Source organism: Eleutherodactylus coqui, chromosome 1 (assembly GCF_035609145.1).
Source record: "Eleutherodactylus coqui strain aEleCoq1 chromosome 1, aEleCoq1.hap1, whole genome shotgun sequence".
Taxonomy (NCBI): Eukaryota; Metazoa; Chordata; class Amphibia; order Anura; family Eleutherodactylidae; genus Eleutherodactylus; species Eleutherodactylus coqui.
The window spans coordinates 383,924,387-383,951,382 of NC_089837.1; the positions used below are offsets into that span (position 1 = coordinate 383,924,387).

Consider the following 26,996-nt stretch of genomic DNA (forward strand, 5'->3'; position numbering starts at 1 on the left):
TGATTATTTGCCCTCTGGCCCAGGTGGGCTCTCCAAGGCAGTGGGTGGTAGGAGTTCATGTGGCTGTACATACACATTATGTTGAGGTTATTTATATTCTTGACACATTTTAAACTGTTACCAAAGATCTTACAGATGACCACTCTTCTGTCATCATCTGCAGTTTCAAAGAATGCTTAGGCTACACAATTTCTGTAAGCAGACCTTGCTGTGGGCCTGATGCTGCTGCTGCTGTGACTAGGAGTAGCTGGTGGTGGTGGCACTGCTTTTTTGTTTTTCTGTGATACCCTTACTTGCTGCCTTGGCAAGGTGCTACACCGCAACATCCATCTTTTCCTCCTCACCCTGTGAGCTGCTATTATGACTCTTCTAACGATTGAGTACTGCATCCTCTTCCACCTCCTCTTCATCATCCTTCTCCTCCTGAATGGACTCCATGTTACAGAGGGCACTAGGAGCTGGCACCTCTGTTTCCAAATCCCCCTGAGTATACATTGCCTGTGGTGGGCTGACCACGTGCATTGACCCACCCTCATCTTTCTCTTTGGAGGAAAAAAATAATTGGGAATCAGCGCATTCAATGTCTTGGTTTGCTCCCTCTGGTTGTTTGGATTGTCTGGTTGACATCCATGATACTAAATGATCAACAAGTTCCTCAGACTGATCCATGTAGACTGCTTTAGAGGGTGTGGGGGATTTTGCATAGGGTGAAGTAAGGGAGGAATGCTCATGGCCAACTAGTGCAGAATGACTGCTGTGTGTCTGCGACTGGGAGGAAGAGAAGATTGTAGTACTTGAAAACTGCTATTTCATCTACTTTACGACCTGTTCTGCATGCTGCGGATGTTACACATGGTTAGAACAACTTCCAAGGACTGGTAGCAGGCCTGCCTCGCCTCCTGCAGAACATAGAGCTGTTATTTCAGTAGGAGCCACTTGAAGTGCCAACTTGGCTCATCTTCTACTACCTCCATCACCAGCACTACTGGCACGTGCCCTACCTCTTACTTTCTTAATTTTTAAATTTTTTTAGTTCACTTTTTAGTGCAGTTTCATGTAACTTAAATAACTTTGTAGTCTGCAGGAAAGCACTACTAGCTCTGTAAGGTCTGCAAATAATTTGTAGTGGCCAGACTGGTGGCCACTACAAATTATTTGAACGATGTCTGAGGCCACTGACATGCGCTGTGTGTATTTTACTGTTTCCCCTGTGTGGGCTTTTTTTTTGTTTTATATTAACAAATACAGCTTGTATACTTGTGAGCTGTTCTTGTTTAGCACAGCATAATTAAATTCCCCAAACTCTACTGCTAGCTATGTGAGGCCTGCAAATAATTAGTAATGGCCAGACTGGGTTGATAAAGGAAATGCAGTAGATATAGTGTATCTTGACTTTAGTGAAACATTTGACAAAGTATCTCATACCATCCTTATTAAAAAAAAAAGATCAAATATTGGATTGACAAGGCAACTGTTAGGTGGATTCACAGCTGGCTGAGTGATCGTACTCAAAGAGTGGTCATAAATGGCTGCACATCCAAGTGGAAGAATGTGTTAAGTGGGGTAAGACAAGGCTCTGTCCTAGGCCCAGTGTTGTTCAACAAATTTTATAAATGATCTGGTGGAGGGAATTGAAGGGAAACTGATCAAATTTGCCAATGATGCAAAGCTAGGAGGGATAGCTAACACAAGAGAAGAGAAAGATAGGATTCTAACAGATCTAGAAAAGCTTTAACAGTGGGTGGTGACTATCAGAATGGTATTTAACAAGGAGAAATGCTAAGTCCTACATCTGGGCAAGAAAAATGAAAGACGCACATACAGAATGGGAGGAATTGGGCTAAGACTTGGATATACTAATAAATCACAGACTGAACATGAGTCAACAGTGTGATACAGCAGCAAAAAAGGCAAACACCATTCTGGGATGTATTAAGAGAAGCATAGACTGTAGATCCCGTGAGGTAATTATCCCCCTCCACTGTTCCTTATTCAGATCTCATCTGGAATACCCCACTTTAAAAAAGACATAGGGAAACTGGACCAAGTTCAGAGAAGAGCAACCAGGATGGGAGCGGTCTGCAAATTATGTCCTATAAGGAATGGTTAAAGAATCTGGGAATGTTTAGCTTGCAAAAAAGAAGGCTGAGAGGAGACATAATAGCTGTCTTCAAATATCTGAAGGGCTGTCACGGTGCACAGGGATCAACTGTATTCTCATTTGCACAAGGAAAAACTAGAAGCAATGGGTTGAAACTGAAAGGAAGGAGACACAAATTAGATATTAGAAAAAACTTTCTGTCAGTGAGGGTGATGAATGAGTGGAACAGGTTACCATGGGAGGTGGTGAGTTCTCCTTCAATGGAAATGTTCAAACAAAGGCTGGACAGACATCTGTCTGGGATGATTTGGTAAATCCTGCATTAAGCAGAGGGTTGGACCCGATGACCCTGGAGGTCCCTTCTAACTCTACCATTCTATGATTCTATGACTGGCAACTTGGAACAAAATCTAAGGTCACAACACAGAGAACTGCATTATTATCAAATTCAAAAAGTTTAGTTTGTCTGTCTGCTTTGCTGCTATATATGTTGATAGCCATGGAAATATTCCCTCTCCCAATGTAAAGACCATATTTTGTATAGGCATAAAAAACATGATGCTGCTTCTTTTTCAGCTTCCTCCAATACAACACCATTTAAGTATACTGCTGGTATACAAGCTTTCACACTCAGCAGCAGTATATCATCTATAGAATGTGTCCCTAACCATAGACCATGTTTTATAAAGACATATAAACATGATACTGCTTCTTTTTTTTTGGTCCTACCAATATAACCTCAGTATACAAGCTTTCACACCAGCAGCAATGCATCCCTTGTAGAACATTCAGCCCTAACAACAGGCATATAAACACGATGCAGCTTCACTGATTTGTGCTAAAATGGGTGCTGGTTACATTGTGCCTATGTTATATATATGGCTAGGTGATGTGATGCAGGCTTCCAATGAAACTGCTGCCCATATGCAAGATGAAGGACAAATTTGGTGACATCATCAAGGCACCTGTGCTGCTGATTGGCCACATGCTGACATTTGCTGCAAGCAGTATGGGAAAATCAGGGCAAGTTTATCACTTGGCCAATCAAGACGAGCAACGCTGGTCACAATACATGGACAATAAACATTAGTTGTAAAGAGTTATTGCATCTATTAATTTCACAGCAATGACATCAATGTATGAATTATTTTCATACAAATGGTCAAATACTCCAGTGATGTCATGGTACAGCATTAATGACCACAGGATTCATAATCAAACTGCTAACAATGACCTGTCTGTCCGTGCGTGAGTGGGTTTGTGAGTGAATTACATGCTCTAGCCCTGATCACATGATAGTTATGTCATCAAAGGTCCTTCATCCTCAGTGAGGGAGTTACATGCTCCGCCCCTGATCACTTGACAGTGACATCATCACAGGTGCCTTATGCACATGGCTAAATATTGCTATAGTATTCCATAGGAACTGAGGCCACAGAGGGTTTGTAGTTCGCCGGTAATCTGCATAAGGGTGCAGGTCCTTTGATGACGTCACCGTCATGTGATCAGAGGCGGAACATGTAAGTCATTCACTCGGAATGAGCATCACTGTTAAATGATCAGGGGCGGAGCATGACAGTGACATCATCACAAGTCCTTCACCTCCACTGCTGTGCTGCTTCTGATCCCTTTTGTATGGGATGAACAATGTATGTAGCCTGTAGCAGTGTGGTGTGTGTGCTGTGCATGTAGCACAGCTGTGTGGCACATCGTGACACCAGAAACACTGGTACTATAATTTTCTAATAATTACTAGTACAAAGATAATGAGCAGAAGGGAATGCCAGTATTAACTACCTTTGTGCTGTCACATCACTATATGGCAGAGCAGTTGTATGGTCCCTTCAGACACTAGATGCCAAATGTGACAGTGCACCCTCTAAAGTTATGCTCCTGATTATAATGTCCCAGTTTATTAACATATGATACCTACAGTTACATTATGTGAGATGACACCTTCTCAGCAGCCATTATATCAGTACTGTAAATCAACTTGGTGGACTATTCCCAGATAATAGGCAGTTTCATTTTGCACTTACTTTTACAGCACAGTAGTCAAAGAATCCAGTTTCTGAGAATATTGCTACCAATATCATCTGGAGAAGAGAAAAACAGAATATGTCTTGCTTGTCAACATGGTAGTCATCCCAATGCTTTAATCAAATAATCATTTCCCATGGCTGACATCCGAGTATGGTTTCCCCACTAAGGACCTCCTCTGTGAGGCAGACCGTGAGGGCACTTATTTGACAAAGAGGAGCTCTTCAAGGAGATCTGGCCAGCAATCCATTTGAATGGCTGACATGTAACATATGTTTATACTACAATGAAGGGAACATGTATAGCCAGATGATCAGCTGTGGTCACCGTGGAATGTTTTTTGCCTAGTGGTAATAAGCCAACCACCGGATTGGCATCTGCTATATTTTTTGTCAAAGAAAACAGGTCACATAATGGTCTTCCCAATTTATTAGCTCCACAATACTGTTTTAGATATTGACTATATTATCCTTTATCATTTTAATATTCAATGACTGTGCCATACATACAATTGCATACATGCATTAAATACTGTAGGTCTCATTTTTAATAATTTTATCAAATATTTTACCACATTTTACCTTTATTAAGTGACAATTTGTGCCTCAGACTCCTATTTAAATATGGTTTTGTTGCTGAATTTATCATTTTCAGATAAAAATTTCAGCAGCACTTCACAAAGCACAAGACTAACCGAAGAAGGAAAATTAAATAAAAAGGCAATTACTGTACAGCTAACTTTCAAGTGACCGTGACACTTCCATCTGGCACATAGTTGTTATGTTATTAGACTATTAATCATGTAGAATGTGATGTATAAAACATGTTTCTCCAATTGGGAATGCAAAATTGCATTTAGGCTCTGTTCAGACTGGCTATACGTACTTAAAGTCAACACCGTGCAAAGCATAATAAGGGTTCACATTTTATATATAAATACAGGAAGGATCAGACAACATGAAAAATATGTATATACAAACGGAATATTTCCCATATTGAAAAAGATCAGCAATATTTGCAATATGTGCATATGTAATTATCAAGAAATGTCTTGCTAAACAAATCCAGTATGTTCATCACTTTGCTGAGTAAGACTTATCCTACATGTCGCTGTATAGTGTTGTTGTATTTTTGTGCTTGTATTATGCCTGCAAATCTAAGGTCTAATAACTCAAACCAACATAGATCCTATGATCCACCACTAGGCTGGGATTAGCAGGTGCATTAATGGTACAAAGATGCTTCTGCTTTACTGCCATCTGATTGGGGCCTTTAAAAGCTTGTCCATGATAATTCTTTTTCAAGGTTAGGAAATCTTATAAAAATAAATTAAAATGCTGAATTTACTGGTTCAATCCTCTACTGCTCCAGTCTTACATGCCAAGCTTTGTTCTCATGAATAAAGCAACAACCCCTTTTCTTCAAACACCTGACTGCTGCAGCCAATCACAAGTGGTATATGGTACAAGACTGCTAAGAACAATGATTACGGGCATATCAAGTAAACAAAACCCAGGAAGCATGATGTAAGTGGCAGCAGTGGTTTGAATCAACCAGTATAGTAACTTTTCTTTCTTATTTTCTAACTTTATTTTGGACAACCCCTTTAGGCTGCAAGACTAAGCAATATTTCTACCTAAAGTGTAACAATAATCAAATCGAATATAAAAAAGGCTACAGGCTTTTTCTTGCGTGACTTTTGGTGGATGATTTTAGTGTCATTAGATTTGGTACATCCTCACCACCACCGTAAAATCATAAAATTCGAGTTGGATACATTGAGTGACCGGTCAGGTAAAGTCAAAGTTCCTATGTTAACTCTAGCGGCGTTGTTGTGCTTCAGCCAATAGTTCGGCTAGAGAGAGTCCAGCATTGCTAAGCGACAATCATATCTAGTGCTTACCAGTTTGACTGTTGTTATGTCCCTAAAACGTGGAAGACCAAGCCGTGGATGTCAAACAGTTCAAAGGGTACGCTCAGATGGAAGTCAGTATACTGAAAATGTAGTTTATCCAGAAGTATTTGCCAATTAATTAGTTCTTAAAGCATTTACAACCATTCTTTTAAACATTTTATGTTCGCATAGCAAACATAGGGTCAATCTGCCAGATTTGCAGATATACGTAATTGCCAAAGTTTGGCTATTGCTCTAACTTCTCTGAAGGAATTCTTCCCAAAATGTAAAAATGGCCCTATGATCAGAAGTTTTACTAAGCTTCCCCGAAAATAAGACAGGGCCTTATACTATTTTTTGCTATCAAAGATGTGTTTTACAGGGAACGTCTTATTTTTCCATGAACAATCATCTACATTTATTCTTGAACAAAAAAAAATCAACATTTATTCAAATACAGTCTTGTCATCACATTCTGGATATATTGGAGCCACAATACTCTAATATAATGAGCTCGGGAGTGGAGTGACACCAGCGGGACTACCCGATCTGTCTGTGAGAGCCTAAACTTGCCAATCCTTATTGTTTTGGGTCTTGTGGGTTCTTTTGAGTGCAGTTTTTTTGGGAGTATCTGCTTTTCTTGTTGGAAGGTCTATCTGTCCTGCTGCATTCTATTGCCAATTGATTTTCCTTTTTTACTTGAACAGTTGCCTGGACACTATTTAAATGTGCTTTTTTAAATTAACCCCTTCCCTCTGCAGGGCGTAAGTTTACGTCCTGGGAGCGGGGTACTTCCCGCAACAGGGCGTAAACTTACGTCCTGGAGATAGCGCGGGATCACATATGATCCAGCGCTATCCCGCAGCGGGAGCCGGCTGTCACTCACAGCCGGCGTCTCGCTGCAACAGCGGGGGGGCATTAGAGATGCGCCCGCCACTGTTAACCCCTTCCCTGCCGCGATCAAAGGGAAAGAGTTCACAGCGGGAGCGCGGCTCCCTCTGTGTCTCCGGCCGGAACTCGCGATGTCATCGCGAGAGCCCGGCCTGTCACCATGGCAACAGGACGCCAGACACTGGCGTCCTGTATTGCCTATGCCTGAGATCGCTGTATGAGCGATAAGGCATGGGAGAGCAGTAGCTCTGCCATGCCTTATGACAGCGATCATCAGGGCAGTGGTTAAAGTCCCTCAGAGGGACACAAACAGTGTAAAAAAAAGAAAGATTTAAAAAATGAATTAAAAAAATGTAAAAAAAAAGAGAAAAAAAACAATTTTTTATGCTTTTTCTCAGATTAGCATAAAAAAAGGTAAAAAAATAAATAAAACCCCACATATTTGGTATTGTCGCGTCCGTAATGATGCGTACAATAAGTTGCACATGCTTTTGACTGTGCACGGAAAAAAACGCTAAAAAAAAAGCTAAAAAACTGAGGCAAAATGCTCATTTTTAGCATTTTGCCTCACTAAAAACGCAATAAAAGTGATCAAAACAGCCGTATGTACGCCAAAATGGTACCAATAAAATCTACAGCTCGTCTCGCAAAAAATAAGCCCTCATAGAGCTCTGGACATCAAAAAATAAAAAAGTTACGGGACTTTGAATGCAGCAATTTAGAATAGAAAAAAGATTTCCAAAAAAAAGGGTTTTTATTGCAGAAAAGTGGGAAAACCTAAAAAAAATGTTAGAATTTTGGTATCGTTGTAACCGTACCGGTCTGCAGAAAAAATGGAAAGTCTCATTTATGCTGCATGATTAACGGTGTAAAAAAAAAAATAAAAAAATCTATGGCAGAATTGATGCGTTTTCTCTCTCTGCTATCATTAAAAAAAATAAAAAAATTTTACAATATAGTCTATGTACCCAAAATTGGCATCGATAAAAACTACAGTTCGCCACACAAAAAACAAGCCCTCATACGGCCGCGTCGACGGAAAAATAAAAAAGTTATGGCTTTTGATAAACGGAGAAGGAAATCCGCCAAAAATTGTTGCGTCCTTAAGCCCAAAATAGGCCATGTCATGAAGGGGTTAACCATAACTAGGTCTTATTTTTGAAGTAGGGATTATACTTCACGCATCCTCAAAAATATTAAAACTCATGCTAGGGCTTATTTTTGGGATAGGTCTTATTTTAGGGGAAAACTGTACTAAAAAGATCCTCTTCTAGTTAAATACCATTTGAATGAAACCACTGGATTGAAAATATACAGGTATAATACATTACATACTGCTGCTATACTGTATGTAAATTGACATTATGCCCTACTATTTAGTACAGTTTTAGTTTTAAAGCATCATTGTAATGTCTTACCCTTTTCTCAAATATCACTAAACTTGTAAAATGTCATATTGCTTAAATGTAAGTACTTTGAATCTGCCATAATTTCCTGCAATCTACTTTAGATGTATTTATAAAAAAAAGACAATGTACGGTATAAGGTCACAAAGTTCTATATAATCTTTTAGAAAATGCATTTGATGTTCCTAAGTCTACAGCTCATGTATGATGTTTACAGCAATTGTACCTATGCAAGTCATCAAACTAACATGTTTGACCTGTTTCTGAGCAGATTATGAACAGAAAATCCGCAACTAAAGTACAATACAAGCCATGTGAATGAGGTTTAACAACTTTTTAAATCCTCACCATGTTCATATTTGTTTCCATATTTGTCCTGGATGTCACCCATTTCTATGGAATATGTCAAATTCTGTATGTAACACATGATAACTTTTATATACATTTCACTATGAGCTGTGTAAGGCAAGCATTATGCCATTTTGTCATTTCTTGTCTGTCTCCACAGGTCGCAGGAATGACCACATGGCTTCTAGAGAAAGTCGTGCAGTCAGGAGACAATGGGGCAAGCTGCTTTCCTAGCATCACTCCCACTTTATTCTAGCAATTCTCATAGGTAATAGCCAATCAAACACTGATGATACATCCAGCAGAACACCATCAAAGTTTGTCCTGAGACAATCCCTTTAAGTATGCAATACAATTGCAGTATTGCTTCTAGACCTGAGAGTGCAATTCTGGGCTATTTTCTCCATTAAATTGGGTGGTATTTTAACCCCCCCTTAAATATTCTTCATGCTTTAAATCCAGAATTTGAGCATCTCCCCCTGCCAATGTAATTTCAGGGCTCTGTACAGAACTAAGTGGTGCACTCAAACATTGTTTCTGAGTAATCTTCAAACATACCTGAGTTTTTAACATGTTTTCTAAAATAAAACCGATCCTCCTTGCTAACTCATTTGTTGCTGTTTGCACCCTGTTTCATGTTTTGTAGATTCCGTTTTTTAGGTGGTCCTCATCATTTTCTGCTGTTCTGCTATGTGCAATCCACTTTCAAACCTACCATTCTGCCAGGATTTTACTGTCCTTTACTTCCTTTCTCTGACTTCCCATGCTGCATTGCTCTGTCTCTGCTTCAATCAACAGGGAGGCAGTATCTGAATAACCACCCCTCTACTTTCTTGCTACTGCTCCCCCGCCTCCTCCAATCAGACTCTTCCCTTCCTCCTGTCATACATAAATGCTGCTGTGACACAGAGCTCCAGTTTTTCAGACCTCTGCTGCTTCTTGTGCTCCATCGCCCAGTACTATCCCCTGCACTGTCCCTGGCTGAGTGCAAAATATGTTTTCCCTATTTTCCGCCTCTAAAATAAGGGTGCGTCTTATCATCTTGAATGTCTTATAGAGCGAAAAATATGGTATATCGCAAAATTGCAGAGACACACACAGCCTATTAGCTGAGCATAATTTGTCTGAAAAGTTAGTGTCCCTTTAAGTAAAAGTAAAACATATTACACCTCGTGTACGACACCAAGAGAAGTGCTCAATATCAAGATGATAATGTAAAATGTCCTCAAAATGGAAAAGACTTTATAAAGACTAATGTGCAGTAATTGGTTATGCATGTTTGGTGGTTATTAAGGCCCATTTAGACACAACAATTATCCCTCAAATTTGCTCAAAAGCCATCTTTTGAGCGTTAATAATTGTTGTGTCTAAATGTGCCCATCTTTCAGTTTTATGCTGAACAATGGAATTCAGTTCTGCCTGAAATCCGTCCTTCAGCAGAGGAGCTGATAAGATAGACTGCACGCTGTGCTCTGCCTGGGCACTGCTGATAACAGCTGATTGCATTGTCTCAGCTGTTCTCAGCTGTCAGCCATGCTGGCAGAACAAAGGTAAAGCATTCAGCGAACAGCGGGTGGTCTGCTCCCTGAATACAGCTCCTGGCAGCTCACATGCTGCTAATTGGTACTAATAGGCATTAGTACCAATTAGTAGTTTATGGCAAAATGATCGCTCAAAAGCCATCTTTTGATTGATCATCTTTGTGTCGAAATGGGTCTTTAGTACGGCAACCAAAGATTATGGCAGGCAGGAGATAGTTTGCCCACTACTGGCTACCACCCTAGAACATACAGTATTGAAGTTTTTGTTTGGCCATGAAAACATACAGGATAAATGAATGAAAACGCCACAAAAAAGTATTTTACTAGAAGAGAGGGAATGTAAATCTGTAATAAACTACATCTAAGATGTTTGCAAAACGTAATCACAATTACTTTAACACTGTGCTCCTCTTCATTGAGTGCAGAGAGGGATATTACCAATGAGTGCAGGATATTACCATTCAATGAAAACAAGCTGCTTACATCTACTTGTTAAAAATTACAGATTATTAATTACCATTCCAAAGAGAAGTGCCAGTGTTTCATAATCAATCCACTCCACTACCTTCACCAAGCTGGGTCTCTACAATTAGAGGACAGAACAAATGTATTAAATAAAACTGCTAATTACCCATATAATGATTAGCTGCACAAAATATACACTCCATTTAGTAATCAACTATTCAAATATGCATTAATGAATGGAAATTAACATTTATATGAACATCATTTTCCTATGCTGCCTGTTCACGGCCATTTATAGCCTAATTTCTTCTTTCGTGTATCTCTCACTCTAATGCCTTCTCATTATTTAGTCATTTTAAAGGACTCAGTTTCATTGTGTGCTTTCATAATGTAGCATACAGATATAGTGTAAATTGCTATTGCCACAATAGCCACTAGGCCAAGGTGGACTGTATATTATATGTACTGTAACTGGTATGAGAATTATTCAAACAGCATTTAACTCCTTACTGATGTAGCCATTTTTGTTTTCTTGAGGGCTCTTTCACACGTTTTCTCGTCCACGCTGTTTATTGGCATGAATGGACATTTCTCCGCGATCGCAGCCAGCGCTTTCTCACCCATTCACATGATCGGGAGCATCATTTTTAACGAAAAAAAGTTGCACCCCGGAAAACCCACGCTCTGCAAAAATCCTCGGGATGGACGTTGAACGCTGCTGAAATGCCTCCCCTCCCTTTCTTTGTCCAGCTCCCATAGGAGTCTATGGGAGCTGCTGCCATATATTGGGCAAAAGATAGTTCAAGAACTGTCTTTTTGCCCACCGTATATGCGTCGGCAGGTATGCCGGTCGAATATGTGTTTTTTTTCACGGTTTGACATTTTTATGTGCCATATAGACACCTGTGTGAACTGATGCATTGGAAACCAATGCCTCAGATGATCATGTATATCGATCGGGCATGAAAAAGTTGCTGTTTATGCGCTCGTATGAATGAAGCCTGACGCTGATTTTTTTTCTAATTTTCATCTGCTCCTTCCAAGAGGCAGGTTGGTAGTCTTCTTTCCGCCTAGCTGTGTGGGTTCTTGTTTTTTGCAGGATGCATTATATATTTTAATGACACATATTGGTTTACATGTAATGTATGGCAGCACGCATTGCTCAGTGGTTCACTGTTGTCTTGCAGGTTCTGAACTTTTTAATGAATTTTCCAAGTTCCATTTGCCTTAACGAAGAATTAGCCAAAGCATCAAATTAAAGGTAAATTAAGACTATCCTTTTCTTTTAAGGTGTAAATTTAAGGCCTTATTTCCACAAACGTTTTTACATGGCTATTTGACTGCATTTTTACGTTGACCGAAAATCGCGCCCATCTGAAGCATTGGCTTCCAATGTATTCGTTCAGATGACTAATTTTTAGCCACGTAAAAACATTGCGCCTGAAAATATAGCAAATACGCGACTGAAAACCACAACCGAATTTATACAATGATGGAAAAGATAGGTCTTGCCCTATGTTTTGACCAATATATGCTGGTGGCTCCCATGGACCTTTATTGGAGCTGGAAAATAGGGAGGGGGCAGTTTAGCAGCGTCCAACACAGGGAACAGCTTACAGGTGCCTTTAAATAGGCATTAGAAGTTATTCTGAGGATTTATGCCGAGCGAGGGATTTCTGGGCTGCGACGTATTTTTTAGCTAATAAGTCGCACCCGGCTGATTAAGAATTGGGCCTCGATCGCGTCTTTTCTTCATTCACACGATTTTACGGTGCGTGGGGGTGACCATAAAAATGCATACGCTCATGTGAATAGAGCCTGAAGTGTATATCGGTCGAAACATAGGGTAAGACCTATCTTTTCAAGCAGCGTATAAATTTAGTCACCGATTTCGGTCACGTATGTCCTATTTTTACTGGCGCAATATTTTTACATGGCTAAAAATTGGTCATCTGAACAAATACATTGGCAGCCAATGCTTCAGATGGTTGCGATTTTTGGCCAACATAAAAAAACAGCTAATAGCCGTGTGAAAACACTTATGTCAATAAGGGCTCTTTCACACGAGTTTTTCACTGACAGACGATATCTGCTACAATCTGATGCATTGGATTTAAATGCATCAGATCACATGGCCGTATTCCCGCGGCATAGAAAGCGCTTGGCCGGGGCAATGTAGCGCCGGGCTTTTTTTTTACGCCAGGCTGAAAAGATAGTCCTGGAACTATCTTTCCATCTGGAATATGTCAGCTGCTGCATGGGCTCCTATGGGAGCCAATGACAGCGACCAGAGAAGGGAGGTGGGAAGGAGTTTAGCAGTGGGACTGCTAAACTCCCTCTCTCTCCTCTTTCCTCCCCTCCGGCTGGGGACTTGGGGCGGGTGCTTTGTGCGCTTATTTACAAATCTAACAGTTGTGAGCGGGCGCACAAAGGTTAGATTTGTGCGCCGGTTTACGTGTTCTTACGGCGCATGTGTGAAAGAGGCCTTAGGCCTAGAGAGGTATTCCCATTTCATTAATTAATGTTCGTTGTGTCTAATAAGTGAAATGGAGCAGCTAACCAACTTGTTTGCTGTGTCCAAAACATAGTGCTGCACAGATATCTTCTCTTTTCTAACTTCACAATATACAGCTCATTGTCACATTGTCCGATCACCACCGGGCCGCGGCTCTGCAATTTATCTCAATAGGATGGCTTCTGGGCATGCTTAGTAGCTTAGAGGCCATTCTATCAGGGCTGTCAGCATACCGAATCTAAGGGCCCTTTTACACTGAATGATAATTGTTTAGATTCTCGCTGGATCATGGCAATCTGAACGATAACCGCTCAGTGTGAATGCCGGTAACGACTGAACAACAGTTTCTGCAGGCATAAAAATTAAATGACGATTGGTCCGTGTAAACAGGCAGTCATTCACCTATAAACAACTTCCTGTTTACTGTGAATGCAGGCAGGTGGCCGGAACCATCTCCAGACCACTTCATCTCATTTCCTGAACAATTACTCCTGAAGCGCTTGAAAGTCGCCCCATTCAAAAGACATACAATTGTCTATTATGTCCATGAAAATTACAGAGATAACAGTCCACACTGCGCCCTCTGTAGCTCTGTGGGGTGTGAGTTAGTTCGGACTCACATGTGCGATCTGGATTACACATGCGGGAGAATCCATCTCCGATGACCCTGTGTACTTGCACCATCGGTCATGCGCAGTAAAGATTTTTTTAATTAAATATTTGTATTTCCAGTTGCTAGGCGATGATGTGGATACCCGCGGCCTATCCGCAATGCCAATTGCGGACGGACTGTGGGTCCAACAGCGTCCATTGCCTTCAATGGAGGCCGTTCGTGCGGAGTCTGCAGCAAAATAAAGCATGCTGTGATTTTTCCTCTGCTCACAGAAATCGCAATTCATTTTCGTAAGAGTGAAGGAAGAAGCAATTTTTACATACCTGTCAATGCATGCCTTTTGCTGCGTATTCTCCTAAATTTCTCTCATTCTCGAAATCTTGAGTTCCCATTAATTGTAACATGATGGTCTATCCTAGTGATATGTCATCATTTTATTACAAGCGAAAGCCCCTTTAAGTGATGTGGTGGTTAACTAAAGTTTTGTTCTGGTGTCATCATTTATAGTTTTTCCAATAAAAAGTTTAACATTTAAACACTACCTAATAAGTGCTATAAATTGCAGAACATCTGCTTCTTTTATAGCTTCTATGTAATCGGCCCTACAAATTGATGGATACAAAGTGCCAAGCTGTATAAATGTAGTTAAGGTAACATTAAAATAAATGTGTCATAGGCAATAAGCCAAAATGGTGCTCCTTCCAAGGGATATTTATATAGTGAAACAATCCAGTGATACTTATATTTTAAAGTGACATTAGAATAGGAAGTCTAGTAAAACGATAATCTCCAGGCAGTTTCATTTAACGAGTACACATCAGATTGAGTTTCGGAGCCTAATATTTAAGAAAGAATGCTCATTTGCATGCCTCTAACACTGAGCTGAATATTGTGGGAGCAAAAAAATATTGTATTAAGCAAAGATGTAACTTGAAGCTTCTGGGCCCCAATGCAAAACCTGTAACAGGGCCCCAAACTATAACGCTTTATTCATAGTACCGGGCTCCCTATATGGAGAAGAGAGGCCTTATGGGCCCCCTAAGGCTCCTGGGCCCGGGTGCAACCGCATCCCCTGTATCCTCTATAGTTACATCTTTGGTATTAAGGCTATAGTCAAGTGGGCGAGTACATTTTTGCTCAGTAAAAAATAGAGATGAGCGAACGTACTCGGATAGGCACTACTCGTCCGAGTAATGTGCCTTATCCGAGTACCGCTGTACTCGTGCTGAAAGATTCGGGACGCGCTGCGGAGCGGGGAGCTGCAGGGGAGAGCGGGGAGGAACGGAGGGGAGATCTTTCTCTCCTTCTCTCCCGGCCGCTCTGCCCTGCTCCCCGCTGCGACTCACCTGTCAGCAGCGGAGCGCCCCGAATCTTTCAGCACGAACACAGCGGTACTCGGATAAGGCACATTACTCGGACGAGTAGTGCCTATCCGAGTACGTTCGCTCATCTCTAGTGAAAAACTGACCAATTTCACTGCTTTCTACATCAGTTCTTGTTTAGCTTTTGTGTTTCAACCCGTTAGTGACACAGCCTTTTTTGGCCATAAGGACGCAACAATGTTTTGGGGATTTTGCGTGGTGGTGAGCTGTAGTTTTTATTGGCTCCACTTTTCGGGTACATATAATGCATTGTTTAACTTTTATAAAAAATTTTTGTAAGACAGGGAGGAACAACATGAATTCTGCCTTAGCTTTTTTTTAACAGTGTTAATCATACAGCATAAATGTCATAATTTTTTTTTTATGTGCGTGGGTGAGACTACGACAAAACCAAAATTATATATATATATATATATATATATATACATATATATATTTTTTTTTTAGGTTTCTCACATTTGCAGAATAGAACCCACGCTTTCTTTTTTTTTCTTTTTGGAAAATATTTTTTTTGCTTCAGTGCGTTTAAGATTCCATAACTTTTTTAATTTTACATCAACGAAAGCTTGTTTTTAGCATAATGAGCAATAGTTTTTATTGGTATCATTTTGGGGTACATAGGGCTTTTTGATCTCTTTTGTTTTTAGTCAGTTTTTTATCTTTTTTTTTTTTACAGCATTTGCCAAACAGAATTACAAGTGTATTCAATTTATCGTATGGGTCGTTATGGATGCAACAATGCCAAAATTGTGGTTTCATTTTTTTAAACGGATAGAGGAAAGTTTTTCTTTATTGCAATTTTTTCCCACTTTTTTAGTATTTTTTTGTACATTTTTTATATCCCTGTAGGGGACTTAAACCTGTGATGCTATGATTGCTATGATAATAGAGTTCTTCTGTACTGCAATAATAGCGATAATAGGACGTGGCAGATCTGGACACCATTGCCTGGCGTCTGGATGCAATGGCAACCTGTCTGACCTCCAGAATTACATAGCGGAGGGCTGATGATGTCACAAAGTGAGTTATCTCCCACTATGAATCCTTTAAATGCCATAATCAACATTGTTTGCAGCATATAAGGGGTTAACAGCCGGGATTGTGTTCTCATCAATTCCCACTGTTGCATAGAGAGGCCAGCTGTCAGTCAGGCTCCTACTGTAGATGTTGTGGACTCAGCTTCTGAGCCTGTGCTATCCATGACTTAAGTGTACACCTTGGGAAGGGAACTGCTTCCCAGCCAGGCCATACATGTATGCCCTAGAGCGGGAAGGGGTTAACACAAGAGCGTCATCCGAATGACATCTGAATACATTCAGTTTTTCATGTAAGTAAAAAAACAGGGAAGGTTTTTCAAAATTGCCCATTTAGTAATATTTAAAACTCACGTCATGTCCTGCTTTGGTGCATTGTCATGCACCAAAATTGCCCAATATAGTCAATGGGCTTATGAAAAAAACAGTTTGCACACACATGCTATGCAAGTGCATTCAGTTTTTTTCAAAAACTCATTGATTTTATTGGGTGATTTTGGTGCATAAAAATGCACCAAAATAGAACATGTTGTGATTTGTTTTTAACAAGGTCTATCGGCCCATGAAAAGAAATTGCACATGAGAATGACTGCGTTCATTTGAAAGCTTGGACCGAACTCGGATGTTGAACTTGTGCATATGAATAAGCCCTGAATAATATATATATTTTTAAACACTAGGCACATGTCAAAGTGGCATTATAATTATCTTGATATAGTCTAGATATCTACCAAAATCTCCTATATTTAAAAGCACTAGATTGACTTTCCAAATATTTTGATGAGAATCCAGATGAGAACACCCTCACATATTGCTTAGGCTACATTCATATGGGTGAGTGCGATATTGGGCTGAGAGACTTGGCCCGATATCGCACTTGCCAATGTTTTTTCATACAAAAACTCCTGGCATCACTTCTGTGAACTAGTGATCCTCCGGCGTGTGTTTCACATGCATTAGAGGAGCGCAAGTGTTTCCCATTGATTTCATTCACATGCACATCGCTCGTCACGTGAGTACCATGAGATACATTTAAAAGGTCCCATTGGAAACAAATGACCAAGGTGTTCCCGGGGGAATGTCAAAAGTTAGAACATGCTGTGATTTTTACCCTCACAGCATCACAGCAAGGGGAAAAAAATCGCTCATGTGAATAAGTCAAAAGAATGGAATTCATCTTTGTTAAATTTTTGTGCGCTTCACAACTCACAAAACGCGCACAAGATTCTCGTCTGTCAATGTACCCTGACAAGAAGGAAGAGAAGTCCTCTTTTGTTTACCCTTGAGCAACAGTTTCAGGGTCTACTAGAAGAAAGTTTGTGGCTGTTATATTCCTAACCCCACCTCTATCAGAAGAACAGATTGATTTTTTCCCTTCATTTTATTGATCAGTGAGAGTTTCTGCACTTAGACCACCACTAATCAAAGCTACTTACTACTAATCAGCTTATCAACTTACATCACCAACTGCTGCCAAAGCTGCAAGAGCAGCCAAGGAGCCCAACATGGCCGCTAGAGTTCTATGGACAATCTACAAAAAATAAGTTTCATTTAGAGTTAAATGTTAAACCAATGACACATTATCACAATGAATTTTTGAAAGATCAGTTGAGACAAAAAGAAATTACCCACTTCAACAGTAAAGAAATAAAACATTGTACTGAGAATGGTCACTTTAGCCAAGACATAAATGAATGATATGTAAACCCAAAAGCATGGCTAGATGCATGTGACTCTGTTGTTACAAGGCAGGGAAAGGAGGGCAACAAACCACTCAGTCTTGGCTACAGTTTTTGATCGGGTAAAAAACAAGTCTCTAGTTACAACCAGTTAAATATAATACATAATTAAAATGGCATAGTTGGGGGAGCAGGAGAGGCATGTGCATTTGGTGCAATGAAGGCGGGATGAGGGGGTGTTCCAGACAAGTTTTTTTGTCAAAGGAGGCAATCAGCTGCAGGAAAGCAGAGTAATGCCCCATTTTCTTCGGAGATACTGTAGGGAAAACGATGCCAACAGCGTGTCCCATAGACGCTTGCTCTTGAGGTGCTAGACAGGAGTGAGTATTCCTGGCATTGCTGCAAGCACTGTCAACATGTAGGTGGAGTGGGCCAGGGAGCGTTGTTCCCTACCTGCCTCCATTCACAGTAAACAGACAGTCGATCAGGAGTGAGCAACTGCTATTTACACTGCACCGTGCATCATTCAGGTTTCTGTATACAGAAGCAGAACGACTGAGCAACTCTCGTTCAGTTGCTGCATGCATTTACATGGGATGACTGTCGTTGAGACGCCAGCGGTGGCATCTTCACATGTAGCTCACACAGTCCCTCACTTACAGACAGATGGTCGTTAGTATTCCATAGCAACTGAGGGGTTTGCTGGGGAATGTAGTCTGCCAGTAATCTGCACAGGGATAAAGGACCTGTGATGATGTCACTGTCATGTGATCAGGAATGGAGCATGTAACTCACTCACTCATGGACATAGAGCCCAGGTGGCTGATCACTTGACGGTGACATCATCACAGGTGCTGTAGGCACATGGCTGCTGTCAGGCTCTGCATGATTTATGTTTTGGGACCTTCGATTATGTCACCATCATGTGATCAGGGGCGGAGCATGTGACTGTGCCAACATGCTGTTGAGTGCACATTTCAGCTGCATCATGGCTGCCCAGATGCCACATTATCAAGTCTTACCCTCAGATGTCCAGATTCTGACTGCACAATGTGGGAACAAAATAAATAAAAAAGGTTACAGTGCAGTAATTCATCAATTGATGGTGGTGGAGGGGGCACTAAACTATATAAGTGGCCCAGGTGCAGGACAACCTAGTTACACCCCTGACCACTAGGTTTGTGTATACCATCTTTTTATCATCTGCCTTATTTGAACATATTCCAGATGTTCACAGCAAGTAACCAATCAAAATATTACAGCAACATCACTTATATTTCTTTATAGAGATTTTTTTAGGTCTAACAGTCTTTGCTAACTGTTAGCTCAATATCAGTAAGGCTACTTTCTCACAGGTGAGCATGATATCGAGCAAAGTCAACATGCGTTTTACCCATGGGTGCGAAGCAATTTTCAGGCAAAAACACCTAGCATCACTGCTGTGAAATTCTGATCCTCTTACGTGGATTTTATGCGTGAAAGGGATCGGAAGTGTTTTCCATTGCTTTCAAAGGGAAACCTCGTATCACACTCGCATTGCCATCGCACAGCATGTAGGAGCCATGCGATGTTTTTAGAATCCAATTGAAATCAATGGGCGATGTGTTCCGAGGAACGCAAAAAAAAAAAAAAAATAGAACATGCCACAATTTTGTTCCTCACAGCATAACTGTGAGGGAAAACATCGCTCATGTGTATGACTCCATTCAAAAGAATGGAATTTATATTAGCGCGAGTTGCGTGTCTCGCATCGCACAAAACTCGCGTGAGATTTTCACCTGTGTGAAACTAGCCTTAAAGAGCAGCCTTTCTGATACAGAGCTCTCCTCAGCTACAACTGTGCCTCCATATGCTTCAGATTTCATACGGAGGTATAAAGAACTTTTTTCTTCATGGTTTAATACCACTTTATTCTTTAATAGAACCATTTCTTCTAAAGGAAAATAATTTCCTAATACAGCGCTTTAAGGAGCTCCATGCTGTGTTGCATGGAGTCCCTGTGGTTAAATGCTGCAGCGCTGTAGGTATTCAATGGGCTTCAGGGCAGCATCAAATGCTAATACATCCCTTGTTAGTCTGTTAGTATTCTGGATCTTCTTCACACTTTTCTTGCATACAATTGAAAAACTGAACTATTCAATATCTGCATACGTATATCCCAGTTATGTTAATAGAAAAAAAAAAGCAATAGTAAAAAAGCTACTTTTGTGACACTAAGCGAAATAAGGAGAAATTATTGCCAGAGTAGTGGTGCAATACACAGCATTATATAAAGAAGGAACAGATTTGGGGGTATTAATTACAAACAAGCTACAAAAAACAGGTATACAATCCACACATCATTGAAAAGAGGATGGCTTAAAGTTTTTTATGCCATGCCAGTAAGTTACATTTTCTGCCACATCACAGCGCTGGGTGTGTCATTTCCAGTTTTAGGGCTCAGTCACATGGGCGCATCACCACCCGTGTTACTGCAGCCAGCAGATGACCGTACCCGAAGATGGCCGTCTCTCTGCAGCGCCGGGAGGAAGAACATGTGACTGGCTTCATTGCCGGTCATGTGTTCTTTCATCAGCGCTGGAGAGAGACGTCCGTCTTCAGGTACGGCCGTCTTCTAACTGTCAGTCACACGGGCGCATCAGCGCCAGAGTACGGGTGCCGATGCGCCCATGTGACTGAGCCCTTATGGTCCCAGGGGTGCGCATGCATATGCAACCATGTTCAACCAATTTTCTTTGTGACTCGTAAATTTGCTTGTGACGAGGTGACTGTTTTTGGAATTGACACTGGAATTCACATTGTACCTGGACAATGGATTCACACTTCGCAAACTCAAGCACAAAAACAATTTCTCCTGTGGTGTCACCATTTTCATAAACTGTAAGCAACAAGAAACAGCACTGCGGTGTGGTAGAAAATGGAACTTACTGGTACGTCATAATAAAACTTTGAACCTTTCTCTTTTTAGTGATGTGCGGATTGTGTATCTATATTTTGTAGTTCATAATTAAATCCCCAATTCTGAGACCCTTCTTTTTAAATTGCCCTATAAATATACTTAAGGTTGGGTTTTTTCCGTGTGTCGGACTTGAAAAAAATGGACCACACATGGACAACAGGGTTTTTTCACGCAGACAAGGACTGAGTGAAAAACTCATTGCATGTCCTAATCTTATCTGTATCATGGATAAGAATTAAGACAGGAAAATGCATGTCACTGTAAGTGTGCCCTCGCCTAAGGATGATTAAGCAGTATGTTTTATATAACTCGTAGTCACTGATCCAATTCATGCTGAAATATTTAACATGTGAAAACCCAAGAGGACTGTAAATTGTGCTACATTGGTTTGCCGCATAGACACAAAAAAAACCTCTTCATTACCATATCATCCAAAACAGAAATACAAAAAAAATGCAAACAATTAATGCTCACTAATGTCCTATAAGAAGCCTAACTGAAGTATTGATTGGTCTTACCTCAAATATGATTAACGCATAAACACCTGCTAAGATAATGGCTGCAATTGTTACTTGGGTCTCAATGCTTGCACTTAGATACTGATGAGATACAGAGAGCGGAACGAGTTGAGTCTCTTGAAGAAATGCTTGAAAGTTTATTGAAATTGTTTCACTGGGATTGAAATATAGAAGCTTAGTCAATAGCAATATATAACTTGGTTTAGTAGCAAAATAAGTAAATGCAAATAGTGAAAATCTACAAGTAGAAGCGTACGAGTATTGTTGATTGACTGCCTCGTATTGTACTTTTAAGACATCTCCAGTACTTGTATAAACCAAACAAATATTTATACGTTCCAACAAAGTATCCCAATTAGAGATGAGCGAGCATCCAAATGCTCGGGTCCGCGTTATTTGAGTCGAGCTTTTCGTAAAATTCGAGAGCTCTACTTAAGTAACGAACCCCATTGACTACAATGGGAGACTCGAGCATTTTTGTATGTGGGACGCCGGGTGCCGAGCTTTTTTTTTTTTCTTGGTTCGTGTTCTCTCTCTCTCTCTCTCTCTCTCTCTCTTACACCCCTGCCTGGCAGACAACAAATTAGCCAATGATGCGCACTGCGTCGCGGCGGGGAGGGGCCAAAACAGGCACGTCACAGCAGGGGGGGGGCAAAAACTGGGGCGGGGTCGAACACGATTTGATGCTCGTTCGAGTAATGAGCACCATCGAGTACGCTAATACTCAAACGAGCATCAAGCTTGGCAGAGTATGTTCGCTCAACTCTAATCCCAATGCATCTACAATTTCAGAAACCCTTGTAATATGTCTGAATTTAAAATGTCATAGCATTTTATGTGTACAGCTCCTGCTGAAACCTATGTGTCTCCATGGTAACACAATACATACTGTGTAGGTTAGCAAACAGAAGGCAAATGCAATAGGCCTTGACTGCAGGATTAGGCTTACACAGTTTGCTGTCTGTTAACATGGAGAAACACACACATGTCCGTCTGCATAGGAGCTGTAGACACATAACTTAGAATTTACACTGAGTTTATTTTATTTAGTTGTTAAATTGGCAAATTAGCTTTTAGGGAAACAGCAATAAGGGCTGCAAACTGCTCGTGGAACGGGCACTGAACAGAATTAAGCATCTTGTCTTGTATTGTAAGACCTACAAGCTGCAGGAGCCAAACAGTCAAACATTTTTAACTACTTAAAGGGGTTGTCCCGCGCCGAAACGGGTTTTTTTTTTTTTCAAACCCCCCCCCCCCGTTCGGCGCGAGACAACCCCGATGCAGGGACGTAAAAAAAAAACCGCTCAGCGCTTACCTTAATCCCCGCGCTCCGGTGACTTCTATACTTACCGGTGAAGATGGCCGCTGGGATCCTCTTCCTCCGTGGACCGCAGCTCTTCTGTGCGGTCCATTGCCGATTCCAGCCTCCTGATTGGCTGGAATCGGCACGTGACGGGGCGGAGCTACACGGAGCCGGCATTCTGCACGAGCGGCCCCATTGAAGGCCGCAGAAGACCCGGACTGCGCAAGCGCGGCTAATTTGGCCATCGGAGGCCGAAAATTAGTCGGCACCATGGAGACGAGGACGCCAGCAACGGAGCAGGTAAGTATAAAACTTTTGATAACTTCTGTATGGCTCATAATTAATGCACAATGTACATTACAAAGTGCATTAATATGGCCATACAGAAGTGTATAGACCCACTTGCTGCCGCGGGACAACCCCTTTAACAATATCCGCTGACCATGTACACAAGCCAAATTTTACCGCAGAATAGGCGTGCAAAAAGATCACGTATAAGGGCGCCTACCCACTTGCGTTGCCGATTTTCGCACGTGAAAAACGCGGCGTTTTCGCGCGTTTTTCGCGGCGTTTTTTGCAGCCCTCCATTGACAATCATGGGTGCATTAAGAGAAAAATAAGGAGACATATGCAACTGACAGTTCCTATGTGAAAAAACCCCACAAAACGGAAAAAAAAAACCCAGATGGACAAGAACACATTCTATATTAATTGCTCTTGAGAAAAAACGCAAAACATCACAGGAAAAAAAATCGCAAGTGGGTAGGCACCTTAATAGAGTCAATGGTTTCCTATGGAAAAGTTCAGATGAAGGAATTTTATACGTGCAAAAAACTCACACCTAACAAAGATAGGACACGGATCTAAGGTCTGTGCTGCGAGAAAAGACAGGACCTGACCTATCTTTGGTGCGTGCTGCGCTGGAGTTTCCATAGACTCATATGAGAGCTGGATCGTGTGCGAATTGAGCTTGAGACTTAATAGCTGGAAATCGCCCGTTCACACTACATTTAGTGCAGTATAGCCGCGGATCTTTTCATGCGCCTATACTGCGCTAAAATCACGCTCGTGTGAATGAGGCCTCACATGTAACTCGCGTCACTGACTTGACATACTATAGCCTTGTAGTCACATAATTAGTAACAATTGATAGTCAGCTACTACATGTAATCAGGTGCAACATATAAATGATAACATAGCCGGAAAGTTTCAACACCTGATGATAATTGTGTAATGTTTTGAGCAATAATCTTTATGTGTAAATGGGCCTTAAGGTGGGCAGGGAGGCTGCTCCATTGACTTAACATAGCGACTGTTCAGTACTGAACAGCTGCTATTTACACAGAACCATCAGCGATCAGCTTATCGTCCATCATTTATACTGCATAAACAATGAGCTGATCACTCATCGTTCAGTGTAAATAGCAGCCGTTCAGTACTGAACAGCGACTATGTTAAGGGAGAGGGGCGGGGGAAAGCGAAGAGAGAAATCTCCTCCAGCCACCCCGCTTTGAGCCAGCGATACTTGCTCCTGTGCAGCAGCATGAGAGCTAGTATGTGCAGTGATGAGTGTCAGGCATCGTATGCCCGACACTCGTCCCGTCTAAATGGGCCTTAAGTGAACATTAACGTCTTAATAATATGGCAGTAACACCCTCTACTAATCTATGTTTATTCAGCAAAGCATTTGGGTATCGTGACTCCAATCTAAGGTGTAACTTAACACTGCAAAATCTGGAACAGATATAAATACTCTGAGTCCTGCATCACATGGGCATATTTGAGCATAAAAGATTTGTGAACGCAATATGCAGAAAACAGAACCCATTGATTTCATTGGGTTCATTCACATGCATGTATTTGACTCGCGCAATTTAGTCATGCAGAAAGATGCGCAACATGCTCTATTTTCCTGGGCAAGAATACATCTTGAAGCCATTAAACTAATTGGCCATTTCAATGGCTAAGAGCATCAGTGTGTGTTTTGTTGCATGCGCAATTGCAGTAAAAAACACTTTGGCACATGCAAATACACATACGCTCATGTCACATGAGCCTAAGGGAACAGTTAAGTGCTTATGGCATTGATTCAATGAAACACTCAGTGCTACTGATGCAGATATGTGAAATAGATATAGGAAGGTGCTACGTGGCATCCTAGAATTTTGGGCAAGAAGCAGTTTCCAGTAATATTAAAAACCTTTTTACTCCCATAACATCCTAACTAGAGATGAGTGAGTATACTCGCTAAGGCTAACTACTCGAGCGAGTAGTGCCTTAGCCGAGTATCTGCCGGCTCGTGTCTAAAGATTCGGCTGCCGGCGCCAGTGACAGGTGAGTTGTGGCGGTGAGCAGGGGGGAGCGGGGGGGAGAGAGGGAGAGAGGGATCTCCCCTCCGTTCCTCCCCACTCTCCCCCGCCGCTCCCCGCCCGCCGCCGACACCCGAATCTTTAGACACGAGCCGGCAGATACTCGACTAAGGCACTACTCGCTCATCTGTAATCCTAACCAAAAACAACATCTCAAAGTAATAAAATCATGCAACTAACCTGTTTAAAATTTCAAATGTTCTTTGTTTTACAATATGTTCCTTACGCCTTGAATTCAGAGCCAGAGTCCAGTTGTGTATCACCTATGAAATACAGAATCACACCAAGAGAAATACTGAATCGCTCATCTTATGCTATGCAGACAAATCCATTCTCCTACAGAGAGTAGTTTACAACCTTGGATTCCATGACCTTTATAGAATTAGAGATTTTCCAGGCTCCATTTCATTGATGACCTATCCTTTGAATAGATCATTGATATCAGATCGATGGGGATCTCTTCATTGATCAGTTGTTTTGTGGAGCTACTGCACTCTACACTAGCACAGCTGTACAGTATATGGAGGATCCACATTCATTGGATCCAGGAAACAGAATCAAACACGAACCAATTTGATACTGAGGATAATGTAGGTCATGACTTAAAAAAAACCTTATATGTATGATTCTACTACAGAGTAGTAAGGCCATTCTTCCATGATCAATGAATGGCACATGACTAGAGATGAGTGAGTATACTCGCTAAGGCACATTACTCGAGCGAGTAGTGCCTTAGCCGAGTATCTCCCCGCTCGTCTCTAAAGATTCCAGGGCCGGCGCGGGTGACAGGTGAGTTGCGGGGGGGAAAGAGGGAGAGAGAGATCTCCCCTCCGTTCCTCCCCGCTCTCCCCCGCCGCTCCCCGCCCCCCGCCGGCAACCGAATCTTTAGAGACGAGTGGGGAGATACTCGGCTACGGCACTACTCGCTCGAGTAATGTGCCTTAGCGAGTATACTCGCTCATCTCTACACATGACCCTTCGCTAATTCTTCTGGGTTCTCAAGCGGTGGGTACCACGGATGCCGCAGTGGATTGAGAGCCACTAGAATAGGTGAGTTTTTATTTTTTTCTTTATTTTACACTATTTTAAGCCCGCAGAATTTTTTTAATGTCCTGGAAATTTACTTATACACATTTTTTTACATTCTTTCAACAATCCAGTTTGAAAGCTTATGGCAACTAATTCTAACAAGCCATATAATAGGGTAACAACGAGGTTACGCTTTCCAACCTGCATGAATATCACTGCAAGATTCAACTTACTGAACATGAAGGGAATTGAAAAGTATAGCCTGCATGATGTCATGTAGAGTTGTATATAGCGGCAGGCATTCACATGAGGTCGCCATACAGTATAGCATTGTAAGAGACTTTCTGGCTGCTAGTATAGAATGCTTTTTGTAGTATAGCTTGTGATAGATTAAGTCACAATACTTTGTCATATGGAATTTGTCAGATAATAAAACCTCTGCATGCCTCCATGTGAAATCTGAGGCAATGAAAGGCACAATGTGGCTTCACAGAGTGCTTAAATAAGGGAAATTTAATTGTTTCAGTTTTTGTTAATAGCAACCAATTAAACTTCTCATGACGCCTGCTCTGGAAAAAAAGATGGAATCCGAATAATTATTATAATATTATAATAGATATCTTTAGTTAGGGCATTTTTTATGACTGAGGCCCAATGTGTTTAACATATAGAAATATACACACATTTACTTTGCTAATTGCATCTACCAACCTGTGTGGGTCGACGTCTTCTTGAAAAGGGGTCATCAAGTTGCACAATTTGAATAAGGATATATTCATCATCACGTCGATCAAATAAATCTCCAGCAAATGGACCATCAACTTCTAGTTTTAAGAGTGCAGAGTCACGAAAGTCTGTAAGATTTGTAGCTTGTAGGGCATTGTTAAGGGTATATAGTATATAGATAAC

The 26,996-nt window shown here is 41.2% G+C and overlaps 1 protein-coding gene across 1 annotated transcript in view; it reads right to left on the reverse strand.

Moving 5' to 3' along the window:
* Nucleotides 1-26,996, reverse strand: part of OCA2 (OCA2 melanosomal transmembrane protein) — a 277,343-nt gene that overhangs the window by 105,674 nt on the left and 144,673 nt on the right. Inside the window, exons 7-12 of the mRNA XM_066579296.1 lie at nt 26,799-26,956; nt 25,239-25,321; nt 21,387-21,540; nt 17,690-17,761; nt 10,739-10,804; nt 4,141-4,197 (exon numbers count right to left, since the gene is read on the reverse strand). Coding sequence (XP_066435393.1) covers nt 4,141-4,197; nt 10,739-10,804; nt 17,690-17,761; nt 21,387-21,540; nt 25,239-25,321; nt 26,799-26,956 — 590 coding nt within the window. The remainder of the gene's footprint in view (nt 1-4,140; nt 4,198-10,738; nt 10,805-17,689; nt 17,762-21,386; nt 21,541-25,238; nt 25,322-26,798; nt 26,957-26,996) is intronic.